Here is a 25,290-nt window from a genome sequence, read left to right as displayed (position 1 = left end):
GACCAGTGATAGCAACCTGGCATATAACCTTCTATATGTGCTTGACAGAGGTCCTCTGTGCTCCGAAACCATGAGCACAGAAAGGCTTGTTTGTCCCTGCTGTTTACTGTGTGTGGTGGGTCCCATTGGATATGACATAACTCCTCCATGTCAGTAGCACACATCCAGCTCTAGACCATACTCTGGCCCCCTGGTGACGGACGGACCATGCTTCTTTCTGCCACTTTTTATGGGGCTTTGTTTAGCCATGAAGCCTCCCATAGTAAATGTTTACCCCAGAGCAATGTGGAGGTCTGTGTTTATTGGCCATTTGGATTTGCTTTCCAAGGAGACATCAGTTTTACGGCATTATACATATTTATATATATGGAGACAGGAATGAGAAGAGAGAATACATGAAGAATACTAAACATGTTTTTGCATAGTTTTTTTTTTTTTGAATGGTGCTTTTCACACCTTTGTGTGAATTCCTGCAGTAATTTTTGACTGAGCGGTTTCCAGTGTCTGCTGGCTTATGACATCAGCTCCATCAATTGTTTTTGGGTCTTCCCTATGTTCTTACTACATTTCTTCCATTTGGCATTGTGAGACATGAAATGACGAAACAGACACGGCCAGTCCCGCCCCTCTTGCAGAGCCCTGTTTCTATTTGCACGGGAGCTGCAGAGTCCACTCTGGTGTCTCACTGTGTATGCCACAGTAAGAAAAGACATTAGAGCAGACAGTGGTGTAAGAGATGACGTTAGAACAGACAGAATGGTAGCCTGTCAGTCACTGCCTCTGCCAGGTTCCTGGGGAGGTGAAACTGTGTCCATTTTTGTAGTAGGAAAATCACTGGATTCACGTTTCCTTTAGGGTTTCATCTAATTTTAAGACTGGCATGTAGAGTACATTTCTAGCATGTGCTGGGTCTGGCTTGAGTTCCCAGAACATGAAGTTTGTTAATAATGACATCTTGTTCTAAGTGTCATATATGACACTTAGTTTTATCTTAAATTGTATCTGCATTAGCTTCGTATTAACCCATTTAAAAGGAGAAGAGAGGAAGTCTACTCTAGGAGAAACCAGGGGAATTATGCCTGTCCTTAGCCTGGTTTGGTGTTAAATAGCCTCGCATGGTTGTTGTCGAGGCCCGTGTGGGCTCCAACACAGAAAATTATCTCCGTACTAGACTGGTACGGAGACGCGAGGAATAATCAGACACAACTTATACGATCATCATTGAAGGGCATCTCAGGGTCTTTTTTCCTGATGATCTCCCGCATTTATTCTCCACACAACTTATATATCATCCCATCAATTGAGCAGGAAAAATATATTAGGCTGTCTCCTAGGTAACCAGGTGAATGGCTTTTTGCCATGTTCGCATCTACCTGTTTGCGAGTATGCTAGCTGTCACACAGGCCTGAATTAGCATCTCTATAAGACATCCTCCAAATTACAGAAGGAAGGAGCACCAAACATCCTGATCAGCTTCAGCCAACACCTTTCTTCAGGTGATCTACATTAATAACAAAAGTGGAAGGAGCAGCACATCTTGGCTATTGTTAGGCAGAGACAGCTTGCCTATGGCTTTTGTGCCATACAGTAATATAGGCCTACAGGTTGTATGTGTTAAGGTGCAGAGATCTGCACCTAGAACCTTCACAGACATCTGTGTGCGGAATCTTCATGTGTGCGTGGCAGAAAGAGTTCCTTTTTTACTGGTGAGCTGCCACATGAGTGGTTCAGTGGGTCCAGATGGCTGCCAGTCATTTGTTCAGCAGATGTTATGTAATGCTCACCCCTGGGTTTGCAGAAGCATTGTTTTGGTGGAAAAATGTTTGAATATGTAATATAATTTTGCTAACTTCTACAAAGATAACATATTTGGTAATATTTGCTTATTTTTTCTCCCAGTGAGTGAATTTGTCTGGGTCACTGGCAAAGCCAGTTGACTTTCCATTTACACTAAGTGGCCTGGCTTGGCAGCTTTCTGTCACTCACTTTAACAAGTTTCCTTTGTTGACATTTTCGGCAGCTATCCATCGGAACAGCCCCCGTCCTGTGAAGGTGCCCCGATGCCACAGTGACCCTCCCAACCCACACCTCATCATCCCAACCCCGGAGGGATTCAGGTTTGTGGCACTCCTACATCACGGTCTTATCTCTGCCATGCTTGCTTGTGCTCTGGAGTCAGCTGGGTGCTCGCTGAGTGCAGGGTTTTCCTTTCTGATTGGCCAGACGCTTCCTAGAGCTTTCTCCTGCTGTCTTGAGGACACACCGCAGTGTCTTAGTTGCAGAAGAAAGACAGCCTGAGTCTTTCAAGATGATTTAGCTCCCAGCTTCCTTATAACCCCAGCTACTGGGTGCTTTCTGGCTTTGAAGTAGTTCTTCCTTTTTCTTTCATGGAAAAGTTACCTTAGGAAAACAAATTTAAGTGTGCAAAGCTTAGTGAACATGCGAGGACAGTTCTCAGTGGAGAAAGGTGGGGTTGCCATTCCACTAGTGACATTCGTGAGTGTGGATAGTTGTGAAGTAGACAGTCCAGAAGCACCCCCACGTTCACAGTGATGGTCTCATTGACCTTCCATGCCCGTGGCAGTGGGGGCCTCCTTCTCTCACTGCAGTCCCTCTGACCAGGATTTCATGAGGTAGGATTTCTAGGTGAGGGCCTTTGACGCTAGTTCCTTTTTTTTCTTCCCATGGACCAGAACTCTAAGTAGCAATGTGCATTTTATACTTTTAAAGATTTTTTCACTTTCTATCCATGTATTATGTGCCATTCCACCCCCTTTCCTACCTGTGTGCCTGAAGCTTCTCTTCTCGCCTTAGCACTCGGAGCGTGCCCTCTGACGCTCGGAACCATGGCAACTCTGTTGCTGCTGCTGCTGCTGTTGCTGCCGCCGCCACCACCACTGTCCTTGGCCGCCCTGGCCCAGGTGGTGGCGACTCTGCGCCGGCCAAACCTGTCAACACTGCCCCTGAAACCAGGTAGTCACACTACACCAGCAGTGTGTCGCCCACCCCATCGCCCCTCATACCCTTCCACTGGGTTGGTAGCATTGTGTCACAGAGTGACAGTGTGGAGTCCCCTGTGGGTTGTCACAGCCTCCAGACCCTGGAGCAGGCAGCAGAAGTAGACCACGTATTGATGGTAATGCTTCTCCTATGCAGCCAGCACTAGCTGAAAGGACCCTGGCTCTGCGAGTCTTCACCCCAGTGCACCACAGGACTCCAAGCTGGGCCTCGCAGTCTTTCCCCGGTCAGAGCAAAGCAGTTCTGACTTAATTTCACCCAGTGTCTGAGCAGAAGGGACACTGAGAGTTCTTCCAGCTAGGAAGGGGTGTCCCAGAGTAGGGGAACTGGGGAGGTCTAATCAAAAGTGGAACCATCTACCATGTGAAGCGCCTACGGTGAGGCAGTGTGGAAGCGGGCGGACGAGGCTTTGCAGCTCAGAAGGCTAAAGCCATGTGAGCCAAACTTCAACACCAGTCTAAAAGGCCTACAAACTTTCTATTATCGCTACTAATTAAAATCATTAATATTCCTAAGTTTTAGTAATAAATGTCTATAACCTTAAAAGTTAAATGTTTTACAGCTTAATCCATTCATAATAAAATAAAATATTAAAGGCAACTCCCATTTACTGTTTTTAGTTTTGGAGCATTTCATGGCATTTGTCTTCACATTTGCTTCTGTCTCGCTGTGGGGAGCTCCCTAGACTGTTGTTACAGTGGTGTGTGCAGAATCCAGGAGAGCAGGGAGAACGGTAACTGCCAGGGGTCAGCTCCCAGCTGCTGCGTCTGCATCCAGAGCTGTTCCACAGCTGAGGAGCTGCTGTCAGACACTGTACTGTGCCACGGCAGCTTCTCCTACATCCACCTTATGCTATCTCAGCATAAGGAGAGCATCTTTATGCGGCGCTGTGTAGGTCAGGATCCTAATTCAGATATGCTTGACCTCTAGTGCCTTTAGTAGCAGGGTAGTTTTGAAGTTTTTTTTATCTTTATTAAATTTTTTTAATGCAGAGTAAGAGGGTTTGCTTTGAGATAATATGTCTGTGAATATGGCTAGAGTAAGCAGAGTCCTCTGAAGGCTTACGGGAGTCCAGGCCTGCACTGCTCCCTTCCACGGCAGTCTAGGAGTGTCACAGGGCCTGCCAGGTGGTGCACCCCGCTCGCTGTAGAGCCGAGAGCACAAGTCCTAGTACAGCATGGCCTGCAAAGGGAGCTCGGAGACACCTAGGTCAGCCCACAGTGTTCAGGGCGTTTAATTTTATTTTGTTGACCTTGAAAATATCTATGCTAGGCTTAAATTCTATCATCAGTATTTATTTGAAAACAAAACATTTTTCAGGCTGGCCTTGCCTGACCAGCTTCCACTGATGCTCAAGAACTGCCTGTTCCTTTTCAGCAGTGTTCCAAGCTGCTTGTCACTCCACAGAAATTGACAAACTTTTCACCCACTCCCCTACCTCCCATCCACAAATACACCACTTCTCCAAGGACACTTCTTGCCATTTACCCTCACAAAAATCTCTGAAAGTCATGAAATTGACTTATTTCACCTTCAGGAAAGCAAGAAGGTAGAGATACCATGTGACCCCCGTGGCCTTCCAGATAAGACCCTGTTTAGGAGCGGACAGGAATTCAGGAGTCTTCCCTTTTGTCTGTGGCCTGGCCCTCATGTGGCACCAGAGCTAGTCCAAGGAACCACGGCAGCAGATGTCCACAGAGCAGCCCACGCTGAGGCCGTGGCTGGTCACCATGCCACCCCAGCCCCTGCTCAGGTGCACCCACTCCTGGATGCCTGAGCATCCGCTACAGCCACTTGCTGAGCAGCAGATCCCATTTCCATGTGGTCTTGGGTTACGTGGCTCCAGTCACTCTTCCTAATTTAATCACAGCCTTTCCCTGTGAGCTCATTCTTGTGTGAACGCTTCACTTTGCTATAGGAAAGCAGCCGACTAACCTCTCTGACATACTGGCCTCTTACTCTCCAGTTGCTTGCCGCTGCTTGAGAAATTGTTAGGCGCTCCTTTCTAACTGCTAGACATTGGCGATCTTTTGACCATGTAACGATTCTAGTACTCTTGTTATAGTTATTTTAAATTTAATTTGTTGGCAACCTTAAATATCACCTAGTTTGGTTAATGCCCCTCTATCCACCGTAGGCTTAAACTGTGGGCCTTTCCATGCGCTCCGTTTAAATAGAAGCACTTATTCGTGTTTCAGTTGTCAATGTGAGATAAGCTCATTCTGAGGCCGAGTGCCCTACAGTCAGACCTGGGGAGGGGTCAATGGCTACTCTATTATTCATTTCAGTTGTTAATGTGAAATAAGCTAGTTCTAAGGCCAAGTGCCCTACAGTCAGACCCTGGGGAGGGGTCGATGGCTACTCTATTATTCATTTGGGTGAAAGATTTTGTGGGCCTTGCCCATGTGTTGTCCTCTGCTCCCTAGATGCCAGTTACACCCTCCCAATCAGCAGTCACAAGTGCCCACAGACACTGCCATGGCCCCAGGCAGCACTGTCCTGTTGAGAATCGGGCTCTAGAAGAGTCTCATAGACCTTTGCATTTTTGATGCACCATTGACTTGATAACTCAGTTGTTGTTGTTTTAATGTTAAAACAGGGGTTCCAGTGTCCCTGAAAACGATCGCTTGGCGTCCATAGCCGCAGAGCTGCAGTTCAGGTCTCTAAGTCGGCACTCGAGCCCCACGGAAGAGCGAGACGGTGAGTGTCGCAGTGTCGGCGTTTCCCACCAGCACACCTGATTATCCTGATCACCAGCTGTGATGCCCTTGAACAGGACTTGTGGGGGCCACCAAGCTTTAGGAGCCGGCCTGGCCCTGTCCATGTGGCCTTTCAGTGCAGCTTTGCACATTCTAAGTCGTCTTCACTGTGTTTTACAAACAGTGCCCCTCCTGATATTTTAATTCTTCAGTGTCCTCTTTCTGTGGAAATACTCAGGTACTACTGTGTTTGTTGTAATCTGGCAACAGCCCCCTAAAGTGCCATTTTTAGAAGTGAATAAAGACATCAGTCACTAGGAAGGAGCAGGTTGGCCGTGATTGGTGCCATTCAGCACCTCAGCATAGGGTAGTTTTTAGGTGGATCTTAATTTGTATGAAAACCTCTGCAGAGCCAGCGTATCCCCGAAGCGACTCAAGTGGATCCACACGGAGAAGCTGGGAACTTCGCACACTCATTAGCCAGACCAAAGGTAGGAGAAAAGCGCTGCACTTGATCGTGTTGGGGCTCCGAGTCATGAGGTCTACGCCGTTAACATCTGTGGCCTCACTGGTACCTCTGATGTCATAGTCACTGCCATGACCTTTCTGGACATTTTCTGTGCCTTTGGGCATGCTCATCCTCTAAGTAGCACAGTCCCTCAATGTTGTGAGCGTTTGTGAGTGTAAGCATTCATCTTCAGGCTGAGAAACTGGGGGAAGGAATTGTGGCTGGTGGGATGGTGGGACTAGTAAGTTACTATGAGAAATTTGTCCTGTCAGCTGGATTAGCAGAGAAATAGGGGCTTGGTTAGAGTTCCATTACAATGATTCAGGCGTGAGAAAGTATTAGGTTAGCATGAGTTTCCAGAGCAGGTGGCAGCAAGAAACAGCTTTGGGGCAACAGTTGTCAGGCCCTGTCAGGCCCTGTGCAGATTCTTGTGTATTGAGGGGGACATTTCAGAACTGGTTCCCTATGCCAGCCCACCCGTAACGGTGGTTCCCCTGAACACAGTGGTGTCCATGACTCTGCCCTGCTTTTGAAAACAAGTTTAGAACACATAAGACCCACTTTCAGTCACATTAGGACTTAAGGACGGCAAAGGAAAAGTAGTTTGGGCATTTTGAGACTCATTATAATCATCAAGACAAACTAATGTAAATATTATAAGAATTATTACCCTTCCACTCCCCACCCAGGCTAAGAGTGGGGGAGCTGGCCCTGCCCCTTGCTAGCTTTGGCACACTGTTGATCTGGCCCTGCCCCTCTACAAGGCAGTGTTGGAAAACTGGCCCTTGTGGCATGGGTATGGAAGAGCTGGCCCTGATAGCATGAGTGTGAGCTTGGGAGAGCTGGTCCCTCCACTTGCCAGCCAGCTGCTGCAGCCAGGAGAGCTAGTCTTGCCCTTCTCCTGGGACCATCAGGAGAGCTGGCCCTCATGGTACAGGTGCAGGAGAGTAGGCAGGCTAACCTGCTCAGCTACCACCCAGGTCCAGATCCAAGACTTTTGAGTTGGCACACTCCAGCATCCACCCCATCTAAGAGCTGCTGGAGCATGTGAAGGGGCTGGTCCTGCAGAAGCAAAGCTGCTGGATCTCCATGACACAGGGCAACAACAGGACATCCCGGAGGAGTCCTGGAGAGCATCTGGATCCAGCATTGATAGTGTAGCAGAAGCCAGAGACCTTCCATCAGACCAATGTCTAATTGCAATGAACATTCACTGTTAAAGCTGTTTGGGCAAAAGGGTATACTGTGTGACACACTGCAGTTAACAATGGTGAGGTTTTTTATTATTTTTAATTATTTGTTTTCTTTTGCTTGGGAGGTTGCAAGGACAGAGAGCAGATATGGAGAGATAGGGAGATGTGTGGGATTGGGGTGCATGAAGTAAAATCCACAAGGAATCAAAAGTAAAAAAAGAAAACAACTACTTGGTTGTCAGGTAAAATTGGAAACCACCAGGACTGTGTCCATTTCTGAAAAGCTGCAATTTTCAGTGACTAATATATTAAAGTCCAATTCTTCTGGAGAGAGGCTCATTGGTGTATATTTAAGAAATCTTTTCACAGATATTCATAGTTGTGAAGAACTTGTCTAGGCAAACCTGGTATATCATATATTTGGGTAAAAGAAACAAATTAGATTTCCAGGTTTTAAAAAAAATGATTGTGGTAGAAAGGAAGAAAACAAACTAATTAAAACATAAATTTTTGGGAATGCTACTTCCCAAATTAGCCTTACAGTCATCCAGATCTCAAATGGTCCTGTGTCCACTGGACAAAGGTGAAGCTCTTGGGCACTAGTAAATCATGGTTGTAGCATATCAAGAGCTGGAAAGTCTGAGTATGATCAGCTCACATGTGCATGTTCACGCAAACACAACATGAAATACCATGCATTGGCTAAGAAGGAGATTATGTCGTGTGAGGAAAATGGATGGGGTTAGAGACCATATGTTACTGTTTTCTTTGTGTCCTCTTGGAAACCGCCTGTCCTACGTTCTGGTTCATCTCTCCGCAGACTCTGTCTCTAGGCAGGGACCCATAGAAGCTATCCAGAAATCAGTCCGGCTGTTTGAAGAGAGGAGGTATCGAGAAATGAGGAGGAAGAATATCATCGGTCAAGTTTGCGACACCCCTAAGTCCTACGACAACATCATGCACGTTGGACTGAGGAAGGTGACATTTAAGTGGCAGAGAGGAAACAAGATCGGTGAGGAAGCCCAGGCTTGCCCTGCCGGGAGCCACTCTCTCCCTAGTGCTTTGAAGACGACTCTTTTTGATGTTCTGTTTCCAAACCGTTTAGAGAACACTATAAAATGAAAATTGAGAAAAGACTTTTAGGTAGTTCTGTAAATTGACTAGATTTGCTCAGTAATTCTAGAAGTTTCCATTTGAGAATTACTGAAATTTTGTCCATCTGTGTTCTTTTAGTCCCACAAGAATATTTGAAAAAAGACTAGATATAAATCAGGACAGGTCAGGTTTTTGGTTTTTTGTGTTTTTTTTAACCCCCTAAAATATTGCCTTGTCAATTGATTTCTAGGTGGAATTAACTCTTAACAAAATAATCAGTAGTAGAATGTGCTGCCCCAGACTCTTTACCCACTTAAATACATTGATCTGTCAAACATTAGGTCTGAGAGGCAAACACAGTTTTTTTTTTATTAAAAATTTCCGCCTCCTCCCCGCCTCCCAATTACCCCCCTTGCTCCTCCCCTCCCCCTCCCTCTCCTGTCCAGAGAGCAGTAAGGGTTCCCTGCTCTGTGGGAAGTCGAAGGCAAACACAGTTTTAAGAATTTTGTGGAACCTAGGAAACTAGAGGTGCACTATCCAAAACCAAGCAGTCAAATAATTTATAAAATGTCTTAGTTGTGCCCTTGATCTCCTTCAGTAATATGTCCCTGGTTTAGCATCCCAGAAGTAGTGTCAGAAGTTCGCCATCAGGCCCTGTGGCAGTGTGGCCAGGGTCCAGACATGCTACTGGCCCCTCCCTTCTGCCCTAGTCCCAGCCCAGGCCTCTTGAGGGGGAGCAAGGGCTCAGAAAGATTTTGGAACAGTGTGCCCCTTACTTCCCTTTATAGCTGTCCTGGGGTTTCCTACAGCTCATCTCCGTCACATGACGTAATTGCCCAGAACTCTGGGTATCAGGAAACCCTAAGACTGCTTTGGTCCTAAGTAGCAAACTAGAGTGAGTGTAATGGTAGCTGTATAAACACATGTCCGAAGCTAGAGGTTATTGTAAGCTGCATTGACAGCGGTCTGTAGTGACTGGAAGAGTGGCCTGTTCGTGTTGTTGGCAGGAGAAGGACAGTATGGGAAAGTGTATACCTGCATCAGCGTCGACACAGGGGAGCTGATGGCCATGAAGGAGGTGAGTTGTGGCTCTCTGGGCCTTTGTGTCAGATAAATCTGGGTGATTTAGGTTCAGGAAAGCCACTGTGTTTGTGGCCCTTGTGCCAACAGCTGACACCAGGACTCTGAGTGGTGAGTTGCTTGGCCTGCATCTTGTGTTTTAGCATTTGACGTTTGGGACCAGCGGGCAGCTGAGATCTCTTAGTGGAAGATTGATGACTCTAGAAAGGACCTGAGAGCAGGGTCTCAGTAATTGCAGTGCAAAGCAGGTGGGCATGGCCTATGGCGGCAGCTTGGGAATCCTGCAGAAAAGCTTAGGGAATGGAGCCACCACTAGCACCCTGCGAACACTTGTGAGGAAAAGACAGTAAGCTTCAGAAGTGAGGATGGGCAAGAGAAGGGGAAACAGGAGTGGCCACCAGAGGGCTACAAACTATGGGTAAGAGGGGTGAGGGGAAGTGTTGGTGACTGGCTCAGCTGCAGTCACCTCTGAACTTTGGTGAGTTGCTCCTCACCCTTGCCTGCCTTGCTCCAAATTGACCAAATACATCATCATCCCCTTCTGTTTTAATGTTTACAAATTTTAACTGACAAAATACAAAATTTTCATAACACAACTATATAATTCATGGTTTATGAAATATGACTATATATTCATGGTTTATAAACTGTGTTGACTATGGAGAATGTGAAGTGACCGGATCACGCGTGTTTATTGCTTCATTGTTTGCTAACTTGAGATTCCTCCTGAGGCACTTTCACATGAGTGCCGTATTATTACCTGTGATCACCCTTTTGACAATCTGGATTAATTTGGAGGCGTTAGGCTAAGTGCAGTGGGAGGCACAGTGCCGCATGGTCTTGCCCTTGTGTGGAGTCAAGACGGAGTCTAGTCAGGTCCCTGTATGTAGTCAGGGCTCCAAGGCTAACTAAGTAGGCAGGACTAAAGACCAAGAGAAAACACACACAGGTCAAGTCACAGACACGCAGGCCCTGGTCCTGTAGGACAGGAACTGACATGTCAAGAGTAGCTGTCCACCCTCACTGTTGACGACAGTGTCCATAGTAACCCCAGTTTTCCTTTCCAGATTCGATTTCAGCCCAATGACCATAAAACTATCAAGGAAACCGCAGACGAATTGAAAATCTTTGAAGGCATCAAGCACCCCAACCTAGTTCGATATTTTGGCGTGGAGCTTCACAGAGTAAGCCGGCTTTAGTCACACTGTGTGGGGAGTCAGTGGGCCTCAGCGCAGTCCGGTCTGGGTCACAGGTCTTCTCATTGTAGAGACAGTAACTGCCTGGATGTCAGGAAACCTCCATGCCTACATCACTTCTGCCTTCTCTCTGAAGCCAGAGGCACTCGTCCTGAAATTAAGTCACAGACTGTCATTATCAGCCCGATGGCAAGAGCCCTGACAGTCATCCTGGCAGGTGGACATTCTTCTCGAGTGCCCTTCCTGTCGCTGTGCCAATTGTCACAACTATTAGACACTCAAGCTTCTCTTTGTTTAATAAGCCTGCATGGGATAGGAAAAGCCAGAGACCTGAGAGTACCTGTGTTGAGTGGTGAGGCAGAGAGGGAACCAGGACAGCTTGCAGCGTTGATGGGCCTATGTTTTCACTAATGGATTTGTGATTGACAGTACTTGATAATACCTGTAGGCATGGCTGTCACTCCCTGTCTAAGGTTGCATGGCGGATAGTCTCAGGATGAACAGTCCCAGACAAGAGGCAGGCAGCCCCCTGCAGGAGAGTCAGGCACAGCCATACAACTCCATCAGTTCTCAGGGTAGAGTCCACCCCCACCAGAAGGAGCGTGCATTCATTAAGTCTGGTCCTGTTCCCGCCCCAGGAAGAGATGTACATCTTCATGGAGTACTGTGACGAGGGCACGCTGGAGGAGGTGTCGCGGCTGGGGCTGCAGGAGCATGTCATCAGGCTGTACTCGAAGCAGATCACGGTTGCCATCAACGTCCTCCATGAGCATGGCATTGTGCACCGAGACATCAAAGGTACACCCCACTTGGCTTCCACGGGCAGTCTCCTGGTGTCTGCTCCGGTGCCCACCTGGTACTTCTTTAGGTGGCTCCACCTTTGCTTTAAGCCAAGAAATGGCAGCGAGCCCAGGTGTCCATGCATGAGTAGGAAGTCCTGCTGTCACCTGCGCAGCCTGCTTCAGAGATGCTGTTTTCCTGGAGATGAAGTGTGCTGCTGCTTCAGGCTGCGTGGTGTGGTTTGGTCTGTGCTGGCTACACACTTGGGACAAAGCTCCCTTGCCTAACCCATGTCAAGGTCTTTGTGCATTTATGTCTGAATGTGTGTTGTAAATACGTGGAGTGTGAAGCATTCATGTTCCACTGTGTGTTGTAAGTACATGGAGCGTGTGATGCATTCATGTCTGAATGCGTGTTGTAAGTACGTGGAGTGTGAAGCATTCGTGTCTGAATGTGGAGCATGCAGCTGTGGCTTTGGAGGCGAAAGGAAGTTGTGTGCGCCACGCTTTCCTGTCGCGGGAGTGTTGCTGTACTTCCACTTGAGACCTGCCACACGCTCAGTGCCTAGCCACCCCCTGACGCTGACTTTTTTGAGGAGATAAAGATAGTTAAAGCAGAGGAGTACTTTCCATCCTGTCCTGCACTCTGAGGTTAGCCCAAACACAGGGATTCAAGAGCGACTGCCTTCTGAACCAGGACTAGACCCTGTTTCTGTGCATTCCTTGGTTATACTGGAAACTGTTTTGGCCTGGGTCTGAGAATTAATTGTTCATGTCCTGCTGGGTACCTTGCCCTGGATGCCCCAGCCTGTGCCAGCTTGATGGCTGCCTTGCCTGGCTGCATGTAGCTTTGCTGGGTCAGTCTGGGCTTTGCTGAGCCATCGTTGCCCATCTCCAGTAGTCCCGCCTCCCACACCACACTCAGTTTCTGTACATCGCTAGGGCAGGCTCTCTGAGCCCTAAAAGCAGGTTAGCTCATTAGCATCCTCATCAAACGCTTTGTCACTGAGCATGACTAAGAACAGAAACCAATTTCAAAATGGCCACTGTGCAGTCCATTGTTGAGACCACCTCTGGGCTGCTTTACCTGTTACAGCTAGACTGTCAGAAGTTCGCTGCATACTGCGTGTCCAGCATGTACTGTGGTACTTGGTAAAGTGTGTTGTCTGACTTAATTACAGCAGGACTGTCTTACCTGTAATAATCTAGGCTACCCTGAGAGATGGGCAGTAATCCCAGGTTCCGGCAGGGGTGGATACATGTGTGTGTTGCTTGTAGGAAGGTTGGGATGGAAAAGTATACAGCACCGTTTTCATTACTGTGAAAATGAGCTCAGAGGTGGCCTTAGTGTGTGTCTCTTAAAGCCCCCAGTGTGTGCAGGTTTTCTTCTGTGCATCCTTCCTGTTAGAGAAACTGCCAGTGGCAAACAGTCCCAATGTTCATTGGCTGCCACACACATCTAGATTTTATATTAAATTTCTCTGTAAGTATGTCTGAATTTTTAATGAATTAACATATCTCTCAATTTAGAATGTGTCTCCTTTGATATTTGTGTTGATTTGCAGTAGTTTGTAATTATGGTCCATCAATCTTCCTGTGGTTGAACATGGTAAATGAAACTTTACAACTTCATTTTATTTAGCTTATGAATGAAGTTTTAAGGATTCGGATTCCCATGAAAACATCACGAGGGATCCACATTGCGTTTCCGAGCCTGCTCAGTAGCTGCTTGCTTATTTCCGTTTAGGTGCCAATATCTTCCTTACGTCGTCTGGACTAATCAAACTGGGAGATTTTGGTTGCTCAGTAAAGCTTAAAAACAACACCCAGACCATGCCTGGAGAGGTGAACAGCACCTTGGGGACAGCAGGTAAGGACTAGCCCAGCTGGCCTCTGTGCTCCGACGCGAGGGAAACCTCCTTGCCTCTCAGACACCTGGTGGTTTACATTGGCGGGTTGGACTGTGCTGGTTTAAGCAACCATAGTTACATGGCAATTACTTGTCGTTACTGATTGGGTCGGGTTACGTTTCCTGTTTTCAGTGAGAATACAATGTATTGGAAATTTTGACATTCTGAGTTGCTTTTTAAAAGATAATTTTGTCCCAAAAATGTCAGTCAAGTTGACTTAAATGCCAGTTCTCAACATTGGCTGCCTGTAACTGAGGGAAGGGTATGGCAGAGGCCTGATGTCCTGCTTGCTGCTGTTACTGTGTACTTACTGCTGTGCTGTTAACCCTTGCTGTCACCGTGTTTGACTTAAAGCTTACATGGCACCTGAAGTTATTACCCGCGCAAAAGGAGAAGGCCATGGACGTGCGGCAGATATCTGGAGTCTGGGGTGTGTCGTCATAGAGATGGTGACTGGCAAGGTAAGCCTGCTGTGCACCTGGAGGAAGACTCCTCGCAGGTTGAACACAGAACTGTGTAGTAAGGAGAAGCCCACTTATTCCTTCTGTCTGCCCAGAACTGAAATAATCACACAGAAACTATATTATTCAAGTCACTGCTTGGCCCATTAGCTCTAGCTTCTTTGGCTAATTCTTATATCTTACTTTAACCTATTTCCAGTAGTTTATATTTTACCACGAGGCTCGTGGCCGACCAGCAAGACTGCAACATGTCTGTCTCTGGTGGTGGCTCCATGGCTTCCCCCGACTCCACCTCCTCTCTTCCAGCTTAGTTTTCCCCATCTAGCTCTCTTCCCCTATAGCTCTGCTATCGGCCCAAAGCAGTTCCTTTATTTACCAATGGTAATCACAGCATACAGAGGGAAATCCCACATCAGAACTGGGCTGGGATACATTATAAGAGTGAATAAGAAGCCTGAGCTAGTGGACCAATCAGTTTATATCTAATATAGATCTCTGTGTATTTTCTTTGGGGGCTTACCGGCAGGACAGAAACCCCAACAAAGCAGGCCCTTATGTTACACTGAGGTTTTATTGTAAGTGCTGTGGACACCTTTCTACTTGAGCTCATTGAGATTAATGCAGCCAATCAAAAGGTATAGTAAGGTTCAGAGAAATGACAAACACCTGTCTGTAAGGCACGCACCATAGAGAGCCCGTTGTGAATTCAGAAGTTTCAGCTTTGAAGTAAAGCATAAACCCATGCAGCCATAGCCACCTGGTCTTTGACAAAGATGCCAACAAATGGAGAAGAGGCAGTTTGTTTGACTGGTGACCGTGTGTTGGAGAATGACACCAGGTCCTTATCTCTCACTCTAGATAACACCAAATGGATCAGGTTACTTTACATAAGACCTGAAATTCTGAAAGTGTGAAGATTTGACAGAGTTGGGGCACTGTTCAGGATCTGGGCATGGGCAAGGGCTGTCTGTGTAGGACTCAAGTGTTCAGGAAACAACAGATAGGGCCTCATGAGATCCAAGTGTTTCTGTGCAGCTTCTGGGGGACGGTGCCGTCAGAAAGACGCCTTTCATGCAAGCATCGGATCCCTACATGCGTGTAAGAGAGGCTATGAAAGCACATGTCTGTGACCCCAACACTGCACAGGCAGAGAGAGACAGGAGGATGTCTGTGACCCCAACACTGCACAGGCAGAGACGGGAGGATGTCTGTGACCCCAACACTGCACATCCATAGACAGGAGGATGTCTGTGACCCCAACACTACACAGGCAGAGACAGGAGGATGTCTGTGACCCCAACACTGCACAGGCAGAGACGGGAGGATGTCTGTGACCCCAACACTGCACATCCATAGACAGGAGGATGTCTGTGACCCCAACACTGCACAGGCAGAGACGGGAGGATGTCTGTGACCCCAACACTGCACATCCATAGACGGGAGGATGTCTGTGACCCCAACACTGCACAGGCATAGACGGGAGGATGTCTGTGACCCCAACACTGCACATCCATAGACAGGAGGATGTCTGTGACCCCAACACTGCACATCCATAGACAGGAGGATGTCTGTGACCCCAACACTGCACAGGCAGAGACAGGAGGATGTCTGTGACCCCAACACTGCACAGGCAGAGACAGGAAGATCTTTGGACGTCATTGGCCAGCAGCATAATCGACTGATGTGCCCCTGGTTCAGTGAGCCTGGCCCAGAAAATGAACTGGAAAGCGATACAGGACAACACGATGTCAGCCTCAGACCTCCACGCACATTTAGCTTGTGCATGTGAACTCACAAACATACATGCACACACCCATGTGAACATGTGTGTACACACAAAAACTTCTGAACTGCAAAGAGAATAAGTAACTGACTTAGGAGGTAGCATGTAGAACTGGACAGCTGTCTGCACATCTGACAGGATAAATATGAAAACCTACAAGGACCTCAAAACAAAATAACAAGCAAGCAGACCAAAAGAGGCGAAGAGCTGAACAGAGTCCTCAAATGAGAAATAAATGCCATGAAGGACATGCAGGCTAAAGCTCCTCCAAGGCCCACATCAGAAAGGCTGCGAAGACGACAAAAAACAGAGCCGGCAAGGCTGTGAGGACAGAGGAGCCAGTGTAACCACGGTGGCGTCCGCATAGACGCCTCTCGGAGAGCTAGACTCCCACATGGTCCAGCTATGCCTTCACACTGCCAACAAATGGAGTAGGCGACCACTGAAAATGTACAGTCGTATTCAGACATAGAAAAATGAAATTATGCATTTGTAGGAAAATGGACGGAACCAGAAAATACTTACTGAGGCAACATGAGCTCAGAATGATGAATATCGCTTGTTCTTTCTTATATGCAAGTCCTAGCTTCTAATTTTAATCTATACATACTTACTTGGGAATGGCTGGTTATGGGTGCCAGGAAACTAGAAAGGGTGCCACGGGAGGAGGCAAAGGAGACTTTAAGGATGAGCAGAAGGGAAGGCAGGAAAATCGTGTGATAGGCGAGTTGGGCTGGGGGAGATAGGGTGATGGGGGAGTATGTAGGCACAGAAGAACACATGAAGTCCCCAGCTTATGTCTACATGAAACCTGCACACGGATGCTCACGGCAGCTTTACTCGAGAATGCCCAAACTGAGAGCTAAGGTGCCTTCATTGGATACCTGGCTCAGCAAACTGCACTTCCCCGACCGTCTGCCGGCTAGGTTAAATGGGTTAACAAACATGTCATGTTCATGTAGGTGACTATTACAAAAGAAGCAGGTTTTGGAAGGCTCTGAAAGACAGGGAGGGAAAAGTGACGGAAGGTGCCATTTGACAGAGCTGCCTGTTGTGAGGGGCAGACCTATAGGACAGTAAAAAGCACCCGTGAGTCCAGGCTTGGTGTGCACACCTCTGTTGTCACAGTGCTTGGTGTGCACACCTCTGTTGTCACAGTGCTTGGAAGGCTGAGGTAGGTGGGTCACTAGTGAGGCCAGCCTGGGCTACATGGCCAGACCCTATTCCAAAACTGACCAAGTTCATGGCTGCCAGCATAGAAAGCAAAGGGTAGTAAAGAGAGGAAGGAGTCTTGGGATGACGAAACTCCTCCTTAGCACATCGGTGACTGTCTCACTGGCGACAAACGGTGACAAAACCTTCAAAATACTACTCTAGGAAGAAGGGCTTATTTTGGTGCATAAAGTCCATCCTGACTTCAAGGCATGGCTCCCCTGTGGCCTACTTCCTCCATGAATGCTCCACCTACTAAAGATAACACAAACCCAAAAGATCGCCACCTGTTGGGGGCCAAGTGTTCAAACACAGTAGCATGTGGGGGCAGTCCACATTCAAACTACTGCAGGTAATGGATTCTCATCATAACTGTAGCTACACTCACAGAATGAGCAAGACAGGAAGCAAACCCTGATGGTAGATGCTCACTGGCAGCAGGGTAGGCGTTGACTCACAGGTTGTAAAATGAAGATTAGTAGGAGAAAATGGGGAGACTGAGGCGATTGGGGGTGTGGGGTCCAACCACTTTCTGGTCAAGTATTCTATCACCTTAAAATACACTAAGAAGCAAGCCTGGACTGTTAAACACTTGATCATCTTCATTATCATCAGAATAGTACATTTAAAAGTGAAATTAATTTTCCTTAGCACATGAATAACATAAGATTTATGGTTATCACTCTAAGAGAGAGGTGTGAGAAAACAGCCGTATGCTTCAGACAAAAATTTCAAAGGGAAGAATACTCTAGAGAACTGTTTTCATTCTGACGAAACTTAAATGTACTTCACCCTGAAACCAAAGGAATTTGCTTCTGATGAAGCCCCTGCCGATGAGTAGCCACACAAACGTGTGGTACATTTGAGAGTAACTACACATGTGCATGCAGCATGCGACTGCAGTCTGGCGTTGTTCACGCTGCACCAGACTGGAAGCTGGGTCGCAGGAGACAGTGGGCTCCTTCTCGCCCCGCTTGCCGCGGCTGAGAGTGCGCAGTGAGAGCTTGCTGAGGATGGGTACTGCCACTTCCCTCAGCGCCAGAGTGGGAGATGGTGTGACACCTGCTTTATTTTAGTCAAGCATGAGAAACAGGTGGGCCGAAGAGTACATGTTAGCAATCACACTAATGTGTGAGCTAGGGTGTGGATAGACCTAGTTCCTGCCCTCTGACTCTCCTTTTTCCTGTAGCCAAATAAAATAAGGTTTGTGGTGATTTTCATAGCTCAACAAAGTGGCCAAGAACTACTGCGTTTTACCACCTCTCAGCTGTGTGTGGCAGCCTCTGGATCCCATTAAACTAATGGTACTGTCCAGTGCAGCAAGCAAACTGTAGCTGGCTGCCTGTGTTTAGATGCAACATAAGCATTCCTCTGTGTGTGTGTGTGTGTGTGTGTGTGTGTGTGTGTTGACTAGCTCTCAGCTGTAGCTGGCTGCCTGTGTTTAGATGGAGCACAAGCGTGTGTGTGTGTGTGTGTGTGTGTATGTGTGTTGACTAGCTCTCAGCTGTAGCTGGCTGCTCGTGTTTAGATGGACAGTCTCACTGCAGCAGGGCCACGCTTGTTAATGTGTGTTGACTGAATCTCTGGCATACATCACGTGACCTCTAAGCTCTCCAGCGTGTGTTTGCTGGCCCATACCTCGAGAGGGCCTGGGCATTCGTCGCCCTGACCATGTGTGCTGAAGCCTGGCTCTTTCCTGTCTTTGCAGCGGCCGTGGCACGAGTACGAACACAACTTTCAGATTATGTACAAAGTGGGAATGGGACACAAGCCACCGATCCCTGAAAGGTTAAGCCCTGAAGGAAAGGACTTCCTCTCGCACTGCCTGGAAAGTGACCCAAAGATGAGATGGACAGCCAGCCAGCTCCTCGACCACGCCTTTGTCAAGGTTTGGCCAATTGCTGACATTGCCCTCGTCAGGGCTAAACACTTAAGCTCGGGTTTGCACCTGGCACAAGAAATTTGAGAAGTTAAATATAAAATGCTTATATAAGCATCTAAAACAGACAAGAACTAAATGCCTTACAATGTACAGAAACTAAATCTCTTTATATATCAGATTTGTTTTCCGCTAGTAAACGTTCACTGAGTCCCTTCTACACGGTAGAACAATGAAGTGCACTTGAGCAGACACTTGAGTCGGATTTTAGAGACAGCCATCATTCTTGCCTTTAAGAATGTGTGGTCAGCTTGAACGTGTCACTGTGTTAAGGGCCATGATGAAGGTATATTGACTTGGAGGGTGATGGAGGACTTAGAACTTCACATCTGGAGTCTCTGAGAGGGTGTGGCTAGGCAGGAAGGGCAGGCGACAAGGTGTCAGGTGTGGAGAGGCTAACGGGGGTGGAGCCATTGAGGAGCTTTGTGTGAGTGAGGTGTGGGGAGCACAAGATGTTGGGGGTGGTCAAAAATAAGGCTGGATAAGGCTGGAAAAGAGGCAGGAGCCGCACAGGGGTCACAGGGGTCTCAGAGCACTTCGAGGAAGAGGAAGCTGCACGGCAGGCCTAGAATGGCTCGCACAGTGTGACTCTCAGCTACACGGAGGAGATGGAATGGCTCTGGCGGAGGAACAGGTTAGAGGTGAAAGTGAATTATCTAGGTGGCCCCATCTCCCACAGCAGGTAGAGGGGCAGTCTCGGCATTGACGGTCTCTTTGGTAAGGTCAATTCAAATGTTTGAAACACTTCTCGGGATTTTAGGTGTGTGTTTGATTGCTTGAGGCTGGCAGTCCAGAGAGCGCCACGGTGCAGTGGACTGCAATAGAGAATGGGCACGTGTGTTGCTGGGAAAGTGTCCGGCGTGTGGTGACGGTGGTGAGAACATACTGCTAAGCAGCATAGCCGGACCCTGCCCAGGAGGCCCTGTGGAAGGCCAGAGACAGAGCAGGGCTCCTGCACGGGGACTGGCTGTGATGGAGGAACTAGTGTTTCCTAGATGTCCAGCAGATTAGTACAGTGCCCTGGGTCGTACATGAAGCTGTTCTGAGAGCAGGCACACCACGTCTGTCCTTGAGGCTTCCCGCATGTCAGGGGCTGGTGCCAACGGGACTGCTAGGTCTTGCAGTGGGTGAGAGGCCTCCAGTAGGCACACGGAGCTCCCGAGAACATTCTTGCACCAGCAGGGGCTCAGCTTTCTCTCTTCCTCACAGGTCTGCACAGATGAAGAGTGACGCCCAGCAGTCCGTGGCCAGAATCTCGATCACTACTGTATGTAATATTTACATGAGACTGCCGAGCCGAGTGCACTGCAGCCTTTTTAACCTGCGAGACCGAAGACCGCACAGGTGACAAGCGCACTGCTGCTGCCCCGTGGTCTGCCGTAGCACAGGGCCCTCCTGAGCGGCAGTGTCCACGAGGTTAAGGAAGCCGCATGCTAAGTGCCATTACTACTGTACACGGACCATCGCCTCTGTCTCCTCCCTTCCTTGCGTGACTGAGAACCGTGATATCAGTGTCGTGTTTTTGAGCTTCTGGGGTTCAAAAGAAAATGTAGTGTTGTCAGGTGTCCAGGACCTTGTTTTACTCTCCCGTTTGTTGATTGCTCTGACTGTGAAACCTCTCTGTTGACGAGCTGCAAGTTTGTTATGCAGAGGCTCCTTAGTGAGACTGCATAAAAGGTTCTTTTTCAATAAATGGTTTATTTTAGGAAAGCTAAGTCAGCGTCTGTTACTGACTCACAGTTTCAGAGCGAGCAGGACAGGGGATGGGGGTCTGTCACCTGCCTTTACCTGCTGTCCCTCAGTAGAAAGAGCACAGGGAGCAAGCTTGCCCAGTGGGACACTGAGCCAGGTATGTCCCAACTGTAGCCCATGAGCCGCGTGCGTCTCAGGATCGCTCTGAGAGGGCTCAGTACATAGGCAGATGGAAGCATATCACGGTAAGATTGGGCATGCCTAATCTAGTCTGCTTGCTCACAGGCGAAGGGTGTGACTCAGATGAAGGATGCCAATGGTGAAGATGGCTCCTTAGAACAGTCAGCCATCGGCTTGGGCCGTGTCCCATATGTGTAGAACCTGGGGCAGGGGGACAGTGTGCATGATCTCTTCATAGGCAAATGTCTTTTCAGAGCCTAACCTGAAATACCCAGGTTTTGTCATTTGTTGATGGCATTTTTCTTCACTGTTGGACGTTCTCTTCATTGCTTGATCTTAAAGCTTCCCCAAGTCTCCTTAGAACACTGATCTCCTCCTTACACATGGCAGCCAAGCCCAGCTGGGTTATCAAGTATTCTTGGTCTCTTCCACCAAGAGATGAATGCCCAGAGAATGTCGATTAGGATATATAGACGTGAGGATTTTAGGTAAGGTGTTCTCGTCTCGTGTTTGAAGTTCTAGTTTGCATGATAGAAAGGGCTCACACCAGTAGTTTTTATCATAGTTATACAGCTGTTTTACGATATAATTCTAGAACCTTCCCATTTCCCACAGAAAACCAGATCACATCCAATTTGTCACTCCTGTCTCTGTGTAGCTATTAGTGCACACCGTGGGCATTCTGTCTGATCAGGATCTTAGAGTGTGGCAGTCTCTATCCCCTCACTTGGTGTTTTCCTAAGATTGTCACGATGCAGCACGTGCCAGCACATCTTTGTTTTCGTTGCAGTCTGTTTCCCCTGCACACACGTGCACCCGCTTTCTCTGTTAGTGCACTTGGTGACGGGCAGTAGACTGCTCCCCTGTGGGGTGTTTGCTTTGAACAAGCAGGTACTTGTGTGGACATTTGCTGTGTCTCAGGAGCTAGGGCTGCTGGGCTGTGTGCTCAGTCTGTGTTCACGTTTTCAGACTCCTGTGAGCTTTTCCCGAAGGGACTGTGGCATCTCATTTCCTCCAGCAGCCGGGAGGTGTCTGGTCTTGTTCCTTCCCTGCCGTCATGCTCTTTGTTGGTGGCCTTGCTAGTAGTTTTGGTTGTTTCTTTAGTGATGGATTTTGATCACGGTGCCTGTTGCCTGTTCATGTATCATTTGTCTCTCTCTCTCTGTCTCTCTGTCTGTCTGTCTGTCTGTCTCTCTCTCTCTCTCTCTCTCTCTCTCTCTCTGTCTTTTTCTCTGTCTCTCTCTCTCTCCATTATACTTTGTGTGTGCACGTGCTTGCGTCTGTGCATTTGCAGCACATATGTGGACAACAGAGGACGAGTAGCTGGAGTTGGTTCTCTCCTTCCGCCATTTGGGTCCTGGGGAGTTGTACTGGGGTCCTAAGGTCCTGGGGAGTTATATTTGGGTCCTAAGGTCCTGGGGAGTTATATGTGTGTCCTAAGGCTTGGCGTCAGGCTCCTCTACCTGCTGAGCCCTCTTGCTGGCCCCATTTCTATCTCCCATTTGGGGAAATGCTTGTTTAGATATATTGCCGATTTTAGAATTAGGTTATTTGTCAACTCTTACAGAGCTTTAAGTGTTTAGTTAACATGCTCTTGAGTAAACCTTCTATACCTAATCTGCGGTGTGAAGATGTCTTTTCCCGTCTGTGGTTTATCTTGTCTTCTACTTTCTTCATAGTGTCTGTGAGAATCAACAGTTTGTTCTAGAAACCCGTTCACTGTCTTGCTCTTTATTCCCTGTGCCCACCGCCTGACTTACCTCTGATTTTAGCTTTCAGATTAGACCTGAAGTAGGCCCCCCTCTTGCAGTTGTTTTTGGGGGTCCATGTTTGTGTCTGCTACAGAGACTTCTTTCCTGTGGATTTCCTCACAGTGCTGTGAATGGAAATGCATTTCAGTTCATAGTCAGCGGCTCATCGCACATGGACACAGATATGGTGGACTTTGTGTTTTGATCTTTTGTCATGCAGCCTTGCTGACTTCATCTCAGAGTTGTAGACTCCATCCGTATACAGAGACATGTGGCTCAGGAGCAAGGGCAGTTCCTCTTCCTGGGGTGAAATCTGCTTTGCAGCTGAACGTGTCCCTTTTGTAGCCCCCTGCATTCATTTACGGTAATTTTGAGAGGACTTTTCCCTCTATATTCCCAGACGGCTGTGCTCTGTAGCTCTTGTTTCTGGGGATCCCTTGACTCCCTATCGGGGGTGTGGCCTTCCTAGAGTGAATCAGACATCGCCTTTTCTCCATTTACTCCGAGGTGGTGTGGGTTGTGTTTTCTTCATCTTTTGTTGTGTCTTAGTAAGGACTTGCTCACAAAGCTGGCAGGGCTGGCCTGTCTGTGGAGGGCTGTTTTCAGTTTCTCTGAGCTGACGTTAGAACCTCTGTCTCACCGAGTTGTTGGATTTTCTTGGCAGACAGCCGGTCAGTCACTTAGTGCCATCATTGGTGTCTGCTTGGCTGCTGTCCCTCGGACTCCTGTGTACACATCTGTCTGCTGTCCCCTGTACTCCTGTGTACCAATCTGTCTGCTGTCCTCGGGCTCCTGTGTACCCATCTGTCTGCTGTCCTCGGACTCCTGTGTACCCATCTGTCTGCTGTCCCCTGTACTCCTGTGTACACATCTGTCTGTTGTCCTCGGACTCCTGTGTACACATCTGTCTGTTGTCCTCGGACTCCTGTGTACCCATCTGTCTGCTGTCCTCGGACTCCTGTGTACCCATCTGTCTGCTGTCCTCGGACTCCTGTGTACACATCTGTCTGCTGTCGCCTGTACTCCTATGTACCCATCTGTCTGCTGTCCTCGGACTCCTGTGTACCCATCTGTCTGCTGTCCCCTGTACTCCTGTGTACCCATCTGTCTGCTGTCCTTGGACTCTGTGTACCCATCTGTGCTCTTTGTCTTGATAAAAGTCTGTCCATCCTTTCAGTCTCTTCTGGCTTCACTGGTGGTTTCTCTTATTTCTCTGAATCCCGTTTTTTCTGTAGTGATCTTGATCTTCATTGTTTCTTTCCTTCTGTGTGCTTTAGGCTTAATTTGCTTACTTTTCAAAATACTGGTTAAAGCGCTCTGCTAGGCTGCTTTGGTCAGCAGCTCACACCAGGTCTGTGCCTACAGGTGACTTCCAAGTAAGAAGAGTCAGCCGCTCACACGGGCACCAAGGCTGTTAAAGTGGCAGCTTCCATCTGCTGGCACTGATGGGTGGCAGGAGCTGCAGAGATCCAGAGGGCCTGGTCCTGGTTCATGGGTTACATGGGCTTGGTGGTGGCTACAGCTCTACAGTGTGGCATGGGGCAGCTGTAAAGTAGCAGATAGTGTGAACAGTGAGTGTGTGCACACAATGCGAATGATGACTATGTAGACAGGCAGGGTGGGTACGTGCACACGTGAAAGTGCGAACGATGACTGTATGCACATGCAGGGTGTCTGCACACATGGTAGTGCAAACGGTGACTGCACATGCAGGGTGTGTGCACATGTGATAGTGCGAATGGTGACTATGCACATGTAGGGTGTCTGCACACGTGATAGTGCCAGTGGTGACTGTGTGCACATGCAGCATGCATGCACACATGATGTGTGAATGGAGACTGATGCCATGCGTTATGTTGATGCTCTCAGGCCTAGAGCCTCCTCTGCTGTATGTCTGGAACACAGTAGATCAAAGCCCCAAAGCATGGTTTTGCTTCTGTTTAAATTTTAAATCAGGAACTGCCAGACCACCCCCCTCCCCGTGTGTCTGTGCACGCATGGTGCTGAGGATATGACTTAATTAGGGCTGGCAGGTCACTAGGTGCGTGTGAGGAGTTGGTGGTGCCAGGCAGACCTGAGGGTCTGCTGATGGGACCCTTACCCACCCGATTGGTCTGATTATGGAGGGCAGAGGGATTGTTTGTACAGAGCCGGTGGAACCCTTCAGCCCAGCATGCATTCTAAGGCTCGCTTTGGAACCTAATTCATCGAGTGAAGAAGGAAACTCCCCGGTGAAGTCTGGGAAAGCATTTTTAGAAAAGTGCCTTGTGATTGCTGATATCCTCACAGACATGCAGTGTTTATGTTTGAGGGAGAATCCAGACAAAAAGTGCAAGCAGATGGTCTTAGGTTCTCAAATGAGCACTTAGAAGAGGAAAAAAATCCCCTGCCCTGGCAGAGGGGCCCCAGGTTATCACTGCTGAAATCCCTGCCCTCTCCGCGGTGTCCACGATAGCAAGCCATTTGCCCATTTGCCCACAACGCAGGGGCACCAGCCCTACAGGAGCACCGGGCTCCCGTCAGCAGGAACCTTTGGGACCTTGTTGTTTTCAGACTGCTCACTGAAACCCAAGCCTGGCCTGTCTCTAGGTCCCAAGTCGTGACTGGCCACACCTTCAGCACAGCTTGGCCTCTTCTGTGCTGTGCACTGAGCCATGACTAGACCTGAGGTGTCGGAAAGGGACCCAGTACCAGCAACCTCCACATGTTCACATCTGCCTTGTTTCGCTCTCCAGAAGCCACACTTCAAACTGCTTGAGATGACCGTGGGGCGTGCTTTCCGCAGTGCTCCAGA

The 25,290-nt window shown here is 48.3% G+C and overlaps 1 protein-coding gene across 2 annotated transcripts in view; it reads left to right on the top strand.

Annotated features, from left to right (window-relative positions):
* The window catches only part of Map3k4 (mitogen-activated protein kinase kinase kinase 4), a 92,723-nt gene extending 72,135 nt beyond the window's left edge, over nucleotides 1-20,588 (top strand). Inside the window, exons 16-27 of one of the 2 annotated variants that reach the window (XM_038339452.1) lie at nucleotides 2,021-2,117; nucleotides 2,815-2,973; nucleotides 5,618-5,718; nucleotides 6,128-6,208; nucleotides 8,239-8,430; nucleotides 9,521-9,591; nucleotides 10,661-10,777; nucleotides 11,428-11,587; nucleotides 13,316-13,438; nucleotides 13,833-13,939; nucleotides 18,643-18,822; nucleotides 20,083-20,588. In XM_038339452.1, the coding sequence (XP_038195380.1) occupies nucleotides 2,021-2,117; nucleotides 2,815-2,973; nucleotides 5,618-5,718; nucleotides 6,128-6,208; nucleotides 8,239-8,430; nucleotides 9,521-9,591; nucleotides 10,661-10,777; nucleotides 11,428-11,587; nucleotides 13,316-13,438; nucleotides 13,833-13,939; nucleotides 18,643-18,822; nucleotides 20,083-20,103 (1,409 nt within the window). In that variant the 3' untranslated portion in view covers nucleotides 20,104-20,588. The remainder of the gene's footprint in view (nucleotides 1-2,020; nucleotides 2,118-2,814; nucleotides 2,974-5,617; nucleotides 5,719-6,127; nucleotides 6,209-8,238; nucleotides 8,431-9,520; nucleotides 9,592-10,660; nucleotides 10,778-11,427; nucleotides 11,588-13,315; nucleotides 13,439-13,832; nucleotides 13,940-18,642; nucleotides 18,823-20,082) is intronic. The other variant, XM_038339453.2, reaches the window with a different exon arrangement.
* The last annotated feature ends 4,702 nt before the right edge of the window (nucleotides 20,589-25,290 follow it).

This window comes from Arvicola amphibius, chromosome 8 (genome assembly GCF_903992535.2).
Source record: "Arvicola amphibius chromosome 8, mArvAmp1.2, whole genome shotgun sequence".
In the NCBI taxonomy this organism is placed as follows: Eukaryota; Metazoa; Chordata; class Mammalia; order Rodentia; family Cricetidae; genus Arvicola; species Arvicola amphibius.
Note: the sequence above shows the minus strand (reverse complement) of the source record. Positions and strands in the feature narration are given on the sequence as shown.